The sequence below is a fragment of the Lutra lutra genome, chromosome 18, assembly GCF_902655055.1.
Source record: "Lutra lutra chromosome 18, mLutLut1.2, whole genome shotgun sequence".
NCBI lineage: Eukaryota > Metazoa > Chordata > Mammalia > Carnivora > Mustelidae > Lutra > Lutra lutra.
In genome coordinates, this window is record NC_062295.1 from 39,738,938 (window position 1) to 39,751,661 (window position 12,724).

The 12,724-nt window shown below is 58.6% G+C and overlaps 1 protein-coding gene across 1 annotated transcript in view; it reads left to right on the plus strand.

Annotated features, from left to right (window-relative positions):
• ADAP1 (ArfGAP with dual PH domains 1) overlaps positions 1-12,724 on the plus strand; it is a 51,183-nt gene that overhangs the window by 13,838 nt on the left and 24,621 nt on the right. Inside the window, exon 2 of the mRNA XM_047712819.1 lies at positions 10,951-11,081. Within this exon, the coding sequence (XP_047568775.1) occupies positions 10,951-11,081 (131 nt within the window). The remainder of the gene's footprint in view (positions 1-10,950; positions 11,082-12,724) is intronic.

The following is a 12,724-nucleotide window of genomic DNA, read 5'->3' on the forward strand; positions in this document are numbered from 1 at the left end:
GTATGTGCAGCTGTCTTGAGTGCCCCAGTCTTTAATGCCTGGCTTCCAAGGGTGGGGGGCCCAGGCCTTTAGATCCTTGGAAGTCACTTGAGCTGGAGGGGAGTGGCTGCCTCCCTCCTGGGCACTGGTAGCAATCTGTGAGCACAGCACAGACCTGATACCTGGAGGACAGGGTCCTCGCTGCCCATCCTGGCTCTTGCCAGCTGTGTGTGGTTTCTTCAGGAGCACTGCACATCTGTCTGCCCGGGACCGGGGACCCAGATGTAGCTGGTCCCGAGCTAGGAGCTGACACTGGCAAGTACCTGCAGTTTACCATCCACCCTTCCCCTGGTCCCAGATTAACCTGAGCTCCTTCTACAAGGTCCTGTGTCTTTCTCTAGAACATTCAGCTCTTTGGGCACAGGCTTTGGTGGAGGGATGATAGGTTGTACATGGTGTGATGGGGGAGGGCAGAGAAAACAGGGTGATGTGGAAGGAGATGGGCGTGGACTAGTGGTCTCCGGTGTCAGAGCAGACCGTGGGTGAGCGTAGGTACTGAGGGGGCAAGTGTGGGTTTACTGGCAGTGGCCATGGTTAGGGTGTGGTCCTGGGGTGTGGTTAGGTCTGGGGCTCCCTCAGCAGGGAGATGTCACCAGAAGGGGATGTGGACATAGGTGGGTGAGAAGACCCTGGGGTTTTCGGTGCTGGGGTTATCCAGAATTCTCCGCAGAGGAGGGGAGACAGCTCCCCCAGAAGAGGGGTGGGAAAAGCAGGTGCAGTGACCCCCACCACTGTGAGCCGTGAGCTTTGTGTGCTCAAGGGAGAAGCAAGGAGGCGAGTGTTTCCAGAGAGGAGAGTGGGGGACAGGCTCACCGGCAGTGTGGCACACGCAGAGCCTTAGTGCATGCTGTCAGGGTGGGTCCTGGGCTGACAGAGGTGAGGTAGACGCTGGGAGACCATTAGGGGTCTCTGAGTCATCCAGATGAGAGGGGACAGTGGCTAAGTCTAGCATGCTGGCAGGGGAAAGTGGCAAGTCCAGTCCTGGATATGTTTTGAAATTTGAGGAGCAAGATGTGCTGGGACATGGGGTATGGGGTGCAGGACAGGAAGAGACGGGGACACTCTGGTTTAGAGCCCAGGACGAAGGAAGAAGGGAGACCGGGAGCTGGTGTGAGGGGCTCCAAGTGAGAAGTTGCTACAGACCGCGAGCAGAGACTCGAGCTCGAGGAATGTTTTGGAGAAAGTGGCTGGAGGTAGACAGCAAGTAGCCAATAACTGATGATGTGCATATTTTTTATTACTGTTCTTTTTATTCCCTGAAGTGAAATTCACATAACATAAAATTGACCATCAAAACCCAGCAGAGTCCAGTGGCTTTTAGAACATTCCCAGTGTAGTGTGTGACCACCACATGCACTCAGCTCCCAAGTACAGTTTTTGCAACCAGGAGATGAGATGGGGAGGGGTGGTCTAGAGCCTGGCGGTGGGCAAGAGGAACGCCATGGGATGGGCGGGCCGGTGCGCACTGCCCAGCCCAGGAAGGACCCGGTGCCTCACCTGTAGGCCACTGGAGTCTGTGTTGGGGTGGGAGGTGCAGAGGATGCAGGGGCCATGGGGTCAGGAGAGGGGCTCCAAAATCTGGCAGCAGGTGCCCTGAAGGGGGTATTCCAGGGAGGGGACAGAATGTGCCAGAAGCAGGCGGGAGGGTAGGGTCAGGAGGGAAGTCTGGGGAGAGAGGGACATCCTTCAGGGGCTCACCAAGCCCCTGCCCCATAGATCTGTGGATGGCCCCCCTCTTTGGTGAATCCTTGCAGTGTGTGAGGTGTGGAAGCAAACACCCTCCACCCTCCCACCTCACATCTGTGCCCTCCTTACTCCTGGCCTCAGTGTGGGATGGGCAGAGTTCTCAGGAGCTGGCCACAGGGCCCTGCCAGACCCATGCTTCCAGGAGCGTTCCCTCCTCCCTGCAGGGCCTTGGTTGGGGGTGACATTGCCTGCTCAGCCCAGCCTGGCCCCAGATGTGTCTTACTTGCCCAGATGCCTCTCTCTGCTCCCGGAAATGGTGAGGGGCTGGGTCACCTCCGCACTCCCTGGGAGAAGGCAGGGGAGTGGGGAGGAGGAGGCAGGGGTGTCTGGGAGGAGCTGGGAGAAGGCTGGCGGCCTGGGTCAGAGTCTGTCCTGGCTGGCAGGTGTGATGTCACCCACTGCACGGAGGTCAGGGCTGTGGCCTGGAGGTGTGCCGGGCAGCCCAGTGTCATTGGTGTGGTCCTGGGGCTGGGCAGGAGTAGAGATGTGGACTCACGCCTGGCCCCTCTCTGCCACCCCTGCCTCTGTCGGCATTGCCTCTGTCTGCCTCCCCCAGACCAGCACATGCCCCAGGGTGTGGTCTGTGCTGGGGGCCACAGACCCTGGAGGCCCACTCCAGGCCACTGGGTGAGGAATCCCCAAGGTGGGATCCTCTGGTGCCCAGAGAGAGGATGGGCAGGCTTGGGATGGGTCCCTGCACTGTGGGGAGGGGGTGCGGCCAGAGCAGAGCCTGGAGTGGCATGGGGGCCCTGCTGCCTGGGGCTGGGGGTCCTGGTGCCGGGATACCCCCGCCCACCGCCCTCCCGCCCTGGAGGGGCTCTGAGCTCCGGCGCATAAGAGTATGTAGCCATGCAGACCCCTCATGCCTAGAGCGTCTCTCCAGGCTCCGATGCGGGGCTGTGGGTGTGCACGCAAGCGGGCAGACTCTGCTGAGCTCTGGCAGCCTGAGAAGAAGCCGCAGGTGCAGCCCTGTCCGTCCTCACTTGGGGACCTCCCGCCAGCCTCTGTCTGGCCGGCTGTGTCCCCCCACCACCCTCTGTCTGGCCGGCTGTGTCCCCCCACCACCCGAGTGTGCACACAGATCCACTCTGGAGTCCGGACCCTCCTGAGATTCTCCCTGGAGCCTTTCTTAGGGAGGACAGCGGGGCTTGGATCCCAAGCAGTCCGGGCTCCTCCATGAAAAGCAGGCACCCTTCAGGAGGAGCTCCTGCTCCAGCCCCTGATTCCTACAGGGGTGCTGGGGCTTCCCTGTGACAGGTAAGGGTGTGTGTGGGGCCAGCTCGCCGGCACTCCTCTCAGCTGTGTCCCATGTGATCCCAGAGAGGTGACCACTTGTGGTGGATCTCTGCTAGGCAGGGGCACCCGGACCAAATGTAGTGTGACCATTAGCCTGAGGTTCACGGGAACCACAGTGGGTGCACAAGGTCACAGTGTCCCGCTTGCGTGAGCCAGCCCAGCCCCTGCCCGCTGGTGCCTCCCCAGCACACGCCTCTCCAGCACACGCCTCTCCAGCACACGCCTCTCCTGGTGGCCTTTGCCTTGGTGCAATGTGGGACAGGATAAAGACGCCCCTTCCTCTTCCGCCAGAAGGCTCAAAGCCTAATCGGGTGTCAACGGGCACTGGGGAACCCTGCCAGCAGCCGGCAATCCCCATGACCTCCTGTGAGCAGTGGTCTTGCCTTCAGACCTGGCCAGATGGCCTAGCGGGGGAGACGTCTTCCACCCCCAGGATTCATCTTCTCCCTCCCCTGCCTGGCACCTGCCTGTGTCACACTCATGAAGGAAGGTAGTTCAGGGTGGGGGGTGGTGGGCTCTGGGAGACCACTGCTGGTCTGCTCCAGTCTGCCACTGGGTGACCTCAGGCAAGTGTCTGACCCTCTCTGGGCCTTATTTGCCTCATTCTGTGCAACGGCACTAAGGGCAGTCTCGGCCTTGGCTGGAGCTGTGGGACCAGGTGAGCCGAGGTGCTCGGGCTCTAGCCCCCAGGGAGCATGATGAGGTGGCAGTGCGCCTGCCCCGGGTTGACGGGATGGCCAGGGAGGCTCTGGAGGGTGCCCAGGACATTCCTGCTTCCTCCTCCAAGGTCAGGCCCCCAGATCAGCCGACAAGGTCCCCAGGTGCCCCCTGGACGTAGCCTTTGGGAGAGTGTGGCTGCGGGTCTGGGAGAGGGAGAGTGTATCTCACAGAGGAGGCAGGTTCCTGCTGACCCCACAGAGCATGGGGCCCCGGAGTCAGAGGCCCTGAGTTTTTCACTTCTCCAGGCTCTGGTTGAAGCCTGGGGCCCTGGAAACAGTCACTGCTTTCTTAGATTCACCCTTCTGGTGGTGTGATGTACACACAACAAAATGCACCCCTTCCAGGAGTGCCAGGGAGCTGGGAGGAGAGCACGGGGCCTTCGCAGCCACGCACCCTATGTCCCTGCCCCGGCAGACAGATTTCCCTCTGCCTCTTCTTGTCGCTGAGAGGGCCGTGTTCTTATCCAGTTGGAATGGTCCTTCGCGCACTTTGGACACACGTCCTCTATCAGATATGTGATCTGCAACGTTTCTGCCTGTGTAACTCGTCTCCGTCAACGTCCTTCCAAGAGCGGATCTTGTCTCAAAACTTTGACGAAGCTATCTTATTTATTTGTTTATTTGATTCTGTTTTACGTGTTCTGTGACCAAAAAGTCTTTGCCTAACCCAAAGTCCGATTTCTTTTAGAAGGTTTACAGCTTTGGGTTTTGCCTTTAGCATGACGATGCATTTTGAATGACTTTCTATGTATTCTCTTTGTATATTACATTTGTATATGGCAGGAGGCCTGGAGAGAAGCTGTGGGTTTCTGACATCTAACTGATAATGGTTCTTTCTCCACTAAACTGCCTTTACACCTTCGTCAGGAACCCGTGTGGGCCTATGTCCGGGCTTTCTATCCTGTGCCATTGATCTCTTTATTTCTGGGCCGATACTGACGATAACTCTAACTTTACGATAAATCCTAAAACCAAGCAGTGTTAGTCCTCTGTTCTTGTCCAAAGTCACTTTGGCTACTCTGGGTCCTCTGCATTTGCATACGAATTTTAGAATCCGTTTGTTCATTTATATCTTAAAAATCCTGCTGGAATTCTGATCGGCATTACATTGAGTCTGTAGATTCATTTGGAGACAATGGATATCTTAATGATATCAAGTCTTCCAACCCACGAGAGTCCTCTGTCTTTCACAACATATTTAGGGGGTCTGAGACCTTGTCGTGGTCAGTGTGCTGTTTGTGTATTTACCCGAGGTATTTCTTTTTTTTTTTTTTTTTTATGCAATTATAAATGGTGTGGTTAACTTTTCACTGTAGCAAAATACATATAACGTGGAACTTTCTATTTTACTCTCTTTTAAGTATACAGCTCAGTAGCATTTAAAACATTCTCGTTGTTGGTCAGCAATCTCCAGAACGTAAACGGTTCGGTTTCCAGCTACTTGTTGCTGAGAAATACGAATTCTCGTTGCTACTTCTCTTCTGTCCTGCAGCCTTACTGGTTCTAGTAGTGTTTCTGTACAAGCCTTCAGACTTTCTACATTGATGATCATGTTGTGTATAAATAAAAGAGGTTTTATTTCTTCTTTCCCAATCTGGAAGCTTTTCATTTCTCCTATTGCCTTAGTGCCCTGACTAGAATCTCCAGTTCAGTTCTGAATAGAAATACTCCCTCAGGACAGATGTTCCTGCCTTGGTCCTGATTTTAGGGGAAAGCACTCAGTCTTTCTCTCTCTCTCTCTCTCACTCCAGTAGGTATGATGTCAGCTATTTCATAGATGCTGTATACCAAGTTGGGAAAGTCCCCCCTCTACTCCTAGTTTTCTGAGAATTTTTACCAAGATGGTACATTTTTTTTTAAATATTTTATTTATTTATTTGACAGAGAGAGATCACAAGCAGGCAGAGAGGCAGGCAAAGAGAGAGGAGGAAGCAGGCTCCCTGCTGAGCAGAGAGCCCGATGCGGGGTTCGATCCCAGGGACCCTGAGATCATGACCTGAGCCGAAGGCAGCGACTTAACCCACTGAGCCACCCAGGCGCCCCAAGATGGTACATTTTATCACGTGCTTTTTCTGATCTATTGACAACAGTCCTATGGTTTTTCTTCTTTAATCTGTAAATACAATAATTTGCACTGATCGGTGTTCAGAAGTGAAGGCAGCTTGGCATTCCTGGTACCAAACGCTGTTGGTCATGGTTTTTATCTTCCTTGTATATTACTGGGAACGCAGATCTCCTCATGGGCATGCTTTCATTTCACTCTGCTAAATACTGAGGAGTACAGGAGAGAGATGTTTAATTAGGTGAGCAACCACCACGCTGTTTTCCAAAGTGAGTTGAACCCACTTAGACCCGTGCGCGTGTCCCCGGGGAGCCCCAGCTGCCCCCATCCTTGTCGCTGCACATTGGTCCTGCCCATTTTAGCCCTTTTCGTGGGTGCGGAGCAGCCTTCCGTCCCCAGAGCTTTTTTAAAAAGGCACACGCGATAACTTGGTGTCGTCTAATGTCTCCATTTCTTAAGTTCAGGCTTCCTCGAGCCCTCCTTGGAAGCCGCCGCTTGAGTCATGGTTGCGGGCGTGTGTGCCTGTCCCCCTGCACCCAGGCTGGGTGGGCCGGCCGGTCCCGGGGCAGCTGCGGGATGCCGGGGCGGGTTAGAGCACCTCCTTCGGCCTAGGAGCTCTGTTGTCAGATGAGTATTAGCGGGCGCTGTGCCCTGCCCCCTCTGGTCCCCTGCCTCCCTGGGGCTCACATCTGTCTCACCCTTCTTCTCTCTAACACAGGGCTTGGCAAGTGTTTTCTTAAAGGACGAGAAAGTAGACATTCCAAGCTCTGCTGGCTACGCCTCCTCTGTCACAACCACCCAACTCTGCCATCCTGTCGCAGAAGCAGCCCCAGACAAAGACGTCAGTGATGGGTGTCGCCGTGTGCCAATAAAACTTTATTTACCGAAATAGGCCCGAGAGCCACAGTTTGCCAATCCCTGCTGGGGTGCTCAGGAAACGTCTTCCAGCACAAAGACCGCCTTGTCCCAGAGCCTGTGCCTAAGGATGGGGGGCGGCCGAGCGGGAGTGTTTGGTGGTCTTGGTTCAGCCCATCTCAGAATTCGCACACAAGTCAGCGAAGGCTGTGAGGAGAGAGGCCCGGGCTGGGGGTTCACACTCAGAGCAGACGTTAGCGAGTGGTGGAAAGTGGGGTCTCTCCTGCACCCTATTGGTCACTTTCCCAGTTGGGCTCATTCTGCAAGTTGCCATTATTGTCCCATCTCACAGAGGAGCAGAGTGAGGCCCAGAAGGGCTGCTGCTCGCCCAAGACTCCATGCCTGCTGGGCTTTCTGTGCACAGCTGTTGACTGAGCAGCTTTGGTGGCAGTTTCTGGGGAAGACAGGCATAGGGCTGCTTGGTCATTCATTCATCATGAGCACTTGAGCCCCTGGTTCTGGCTAGGTACTGCACTGGGTCCTGGAGGCGCCCACAGTGAGCGGGGGACAGACTGTTAGCCAGGCCGGCGGCTGTAACGGCCTCACAGCTCAGAGACTGCACTTACTATTTGCTCAGAACACAGTGCTTTCCAGAGGGACCTGGTCCCTATTCTCTGGAACCTCTCTGCCCCAGAGAGTGAATCAGGCCTCCACCCCCACCCCTGCCAGAGTCTCCCCACCCCCGCCCGTCAGCCAAGGACGGGGAAACGGAGTACCATGGGTGGGCGATGGCCATCAGCTAGGCCTGGAAGGCCACAGGTCCCTCTGATCCCATTCCACAGGCCAGAATCACGGCCACACCAACTTCCATGAGGTTGGGGAGTGTCGTGCACTGTGACCCTGGGGAGGAGGGGAAACAGACGCAGGTGAGCCCCAGTGGTCTCTGCCACAGCCCCATGCTCTGGGAGGGCTAGGGAAGTGAGCATCTGAAGCAGGTCAGGCCATATGTGCCGCCCTGGGAAGATCGGCATTAACTGAGCATTGCGTGTTCCAGGCCGCTCCCGCGGCGGTCCGTGTTTGAGTGGTCTCAGTGTCCTTGATGGAGTCTGTCCACTGTGCAAAGGAGAAACTGAGACACAGTGCAGTGAAGTCATTTGCTTTGGGACACACAGCTTGGAAGAGTGGGGTGGGGGTGGACCCAGCCCGTCCGGCTCAGGTGGCAGTCTGCTCAGCTCTGGAGCGTGTGTGACAGGGGCTAAGGGGTCCTCCCTGGTGAGTGGCCAGTGTGGCCAGTCGGAGGGGGGGTGGTGCTCAGGCGTTTCTCCTGTGAGTGTGAACAGGGAAGGAGCCACAGGCCCCCAGTCTGGCTTTGGGAGGACACCCGCTGCCCTGCCCCAGTGTGATTTTCTGCCGGAGATCTGCTGCTTGGGCCCCTGGCTCCATGTCTGGCCGCTCCTGCTGGTGGCTCACTGCTGGAAGGGCCCATTCTCCCAGGGGAAGGGTGGGAGTGGCCCAGAGGCCTAGCCCGGCCAGCCCACATGGGTCTTTCCTGCTCACGTTCCCCAGACCAGAGGAGAGGCTCATTTCCTGGTGGGATAGCATTTTCTTGAAGAGGGAGTGGCTCCTGGGGCCCAAGGAGGGTGGGTGTGCCCAGGCATCCAGTCCAGCTGCCCAGGGTGGGCTGTGGCCGCGGGACGGGGGTTACATGGGGCAGGGGCCTGACATGGGGGAGTACCAGGGGCTCTGGTGTGCCCCTTGGCCACAGCCAGGCGTTTTCTTGAGAATGATACCAAAATGCAGGGGCTGTGTCTTCTGAGAGGGGGGGATCGAGGTGGATGGTTGGTTCATGCAGAGCCCTGGACCCTTGTCCTGTTCCCTGCGTTTCCTTTTCGTGCTCCCTGCACGTTCTCTGCATCCCCAGGTTCCTGTGGAAACTTGGGTCACATGTGGGGTCTTCACGTGTGTCTGTGTGCTGCTGAGAGCACTGTGGCGGGAGGCTGGTCTGTGGCTCTCTGGCCCCCACCCAGCCCTCAGGGAGGCATGGAGCTGGGGCACGTGGCCTTCTCCCCACCCGATCTCCCCTACTGCCCTCTGGGGTCCCCTGCCTGCCGGTCCTCCCTGTCCTGCGAACCTCAGTACATTGGAAGCCTAGGTTCTGGCTGCAGTCAAGCCCTGTGGCCAAGATAGCTCCCTGGGTCAGTGCTCAGGGCAGCAGGGTGGTGTCCTATCCCTTAGTGTCCCCCAAATCGTCACCCTGGGCCAGTGGGAGGGAGCTCAGGGACATGGCTGTGGGGGCCGTGTAGACACCTGGGACCGGGCTGCTGCAAGGGGGCCCAGATCACGTTGGGTGCCTGACCTGTTTGCATTCTAGGGGTCGGGACAGGCCATGCTCAGTTAACAGACAAAGAAGGTCCACACCAGCCTGGCAGATGGTGTGAAGAATCGAGAAGGGCATCATAATGGGGGACGCATGAGGGGGCCTCCAGCTGGTGGCTGGGGCCCTGCGAGGGGGACATTTGCACAGAGTGGCGCAGAGGAAGGGGCCGGCCAGGCGTTGGGGGCTGGAGCAGTGCCTGGGGAGGAGCCAGGAGAGGTGGTGAAAAGTCCCCGGAAGGTCCCAAACAGAAACTGACAGTGATGCGATGCTCTGGCTTCCTGTGGGTGTGGGTGGAGCAGGCAGAGGGGCTGTGGGGGGGACAGCAGGGAGTTGGGGGTGGATGGTGGGCATGTCCAGGAGGGGGGGGGGGGTGGGCCGGTGGTTGGCCCCGCCCCTCTCCTCACAGCTCTTCTGAGCAGGGCAAGGCCCCAGAACCAAGGCTGAGGCCTCGGGCTCCCTGGGCTGGCCCCAGTGGAAGGCTGATGTCAGCCAACCCCACACAGGGTGGAGGCGGGGACTGGGGCCCCAGTGGGTCTCAGAGCGCCAGCCTCCAAGTTCCTGGGCAGGAGCCTGTGCCTGTGCGTGGGGTCACTTCCTCCCCCCCAGTCCCCCAGACTCACCAGGAGTCCCACCCTGCACCAGCTGCCCCACCCCCTAAACACGCTTCGAGGTGAGGGCTGGGAGGATCCCCAGCCCCCACGGACAGGTGGTCCGTGGGGCTCGGCACGGGGCCCACCGGTGACGTGGCTGTTTTTCTCCTGAAACTTCTCTATTCTGGGGGCCACTTAGAAGCGACCTGCCTTCCTGGCCTCCACTTCCTCTGCTGGACCCCAGAGCAGGTCGTACGCCCCATGGGTGTCGCAGGGCTGGGGACAGGGATGCTGTGTGCGCTCGGCTGCCAGGTCTGGAAAGTGAGCAAGGCCTGTAGCCACCAGGACCCCTGTGCTCACTGGCCTTCACGTCCCTCTCGGATCTCATAGCAAGCCTGCCCTTGTCTCCTCAAACGGGCAGGGAGGGAGGCTGGGGCCCAAGGCCAGGGCCAGTGCCCTGGGGCCACTGCAAGGCCAGGGCTGGGGCCGGGCACCCCCAGGGCCAGAGCTCTGAAAGCAAGGGTGCCTGGTGCCCCAGCCCCTAACACCTGTGCACACACACATGGGCACACACCCTGTGACACGCCTTTAGCGCACACACAGGCACATCCAGACAGGCATACACCCTGTGACAGGCCTCTCGCACAGTGCTGGGAAACCTGTGGGCCGGCCTTTGGTGTCTGAGGAGAGGCCTCGGGTTCCTGGCCTCTGGGTTGAAACCAGCCTGAGGCAGGAGAAGCTTTTTTTTTTTTTTTTTTTTTTTTAACGAGTGGAAGGTGCTTCCCTCCTTCGGCCCCCAGCCCCACATTCGGTTACCAGGGGCGTGCCATGTTCCACTGCTAGTCCAGGTCAATGGGAAAAATCGCCAGCATGCTTCCCCCTGTCCTGGACCCGGGGTGGGCCACGCGGCCATCTGCACCTGGCACGTTGTTGCGCACACACGTTCCTGATGCTTTTTGTGGTTGAGTGAGATGTCAGGGTGTGTCCAAGTGCATGGCCAAGCCAGTGTCCCTGTCATGCCTGACATGTGGCGCCAAGCACGCGGCATCATCTAGCACGTCTCCCACGGCCACGGGTTGTCCACCAGGGTGTCTGCGGAGCTGGCAGGCGCCAGGGTCCTCGTGTGGGACCCGAGCCCGTCAGCCTCCGGGATCTCCTTGCCAGCCCCCCTCGGCACAGATGGGGAGACTGAGGCCAGAGAGAGTCCCGGCTGTACCTCATTCCCTGGAGCAGAGCCTCCCTGAGCATCTGGCCTTTGCCTTCCAGATCCCGACTGGGCTTCCTACACCTTGGGGGTGTTCATCTGTCTGAGCTGCTCTGGGATCCACCGGAACATTCCCCAGGTCAGCAAGGTGAAGTCTGTCCGTCTGGATGCCTGGGAGGAGGCCCAAGTGGAGGTATGGGTCTGCGAACAGGTGGGGCCGCGGCAGGTTGGGGGAAGACCCTGAAGTCCTGCTGCTCACTGGGTTCCCTCAGCCCAGCCCCCCAGCTCAGACACCCCAGAGGTGCTCGAGGCTGCTGACTGGGGCCAATGCTCTGGGGCAGTGGGGGGTGGTGGTGAGGGATATAGGAGTGAGGGCAGAGGGGTGAGAGGGAGGGACTAGGGAGGCAGAGGGGAAGAGGGGTAAAGGCACAGGGTGGGGGAGGGGAGGGGGTAGAGGGTGGATGCGTGAGGGAGGGATGGGGATAGGGATGTGAAGGGGGATGGGTGGGGAGTGAGGTTGGGGGGAGGGGGGAGGGACTGGGGGGGTTGGGGACAGGGCAAGGGGGGAGGGGGCGGCCTGCGGGTGTGAGACGTGTCCTGTGCCTTTGGCCCCCAGGTCACCTGTCTGCGGCACACCACTTGGCGGCCCTCCGTGTGTTCACAGGCCGCTGTCATTAAGGTCACCTGTAGGACATTTAACCCTGAGAAAGGAGCCCGTGGCTCTAGCCGTCACTTGTCTGCTCGGCATCCCCGCAGATGTGCCCACTGTGGGCATTTCTGTGGAAGGCATCGGGCACCGGGGGGCCTTGGGGGTCCAGGTTCTTTTACCGAGCTCCCCACGTCCAGGGTCGCCGGCGTTCTGGCTCATCTGGGCCTCGCTCCTTTTATGAGGGGATGACGTCCACTGTGTGGACAGACCTTGTTTTGTCTGTGATGAGCCCCGGGAGGCTTCCCTGAGGCCGTGTGCACACAGGGAGCGTGTGACTCTAGGGGGCACCCCCAGGTGGCCGGCCCTGAGGTGCCCCTGAACATGGGGTCCCTGTCCTCTCCGCGAACGCAGATCTATTGAACCGGATGCCTGGAGGTTCAGTGACCCCCAGGCAGGTGCTCCTGTGTCCCTGGAGGACCACAGGCAGCTCCAGGAAGCCTGTCCCTGCACGTGGGAGCGCAGGGTCCAAGGCCACGTGACTTCAGTCCCCGCCCTAGTGGCTTCTGTGCCTCCCCCACGGGAGACCCTTTGCAGCATCCCTGCACCCTGGCCCCTGGGTCCCTCCTCGGCTGTGTCCCTGTGGGGTTGTCATGTGGCATTTCTGAGTCTTGAAGGACACTGAGCACCTTGTGACATGCTTTAGAGTCTGTGGCTTTCTCTGCGAGCACTTGGCCCCTTGCTTTCTCGTGTTCTTCTATATTTGGGGATTTAACCCTTTGAGGTGGTAGTAGGAGACAGTGTTTCTGGGTCGTCTTTTGACTTTGCTCGTGCTGGGTTTTGCAGTGGAAACTTGTTGACTTTGATGCAGTCTCATCTGTTGGTCCTCTGTGGTTTTCAGGGTTCTAGGGTATTTCGATGGGCCTGCGCTGTCCCAGGCCGGTTTGACTCATCATGGCATACTGAGGCGGAAGGCGTATGCCATGTACGGTGGGGGCTTCACTACCCCCCACGGCTGCACAGCCACCCCCACTGCCCAATCTAGGAAGATTTTCCCCAGACGAGTCCCCCCAGCCCCTCCCCCTGCCCCCCACGACTGCCGCCCGGCCCACGCTGGAGCAGGAAGGTGTGCTTTCTGTCCTGTCGCTGCCCCCTGCCTCTGGAGCACCACGTGTCTGGGCGTCATCCAC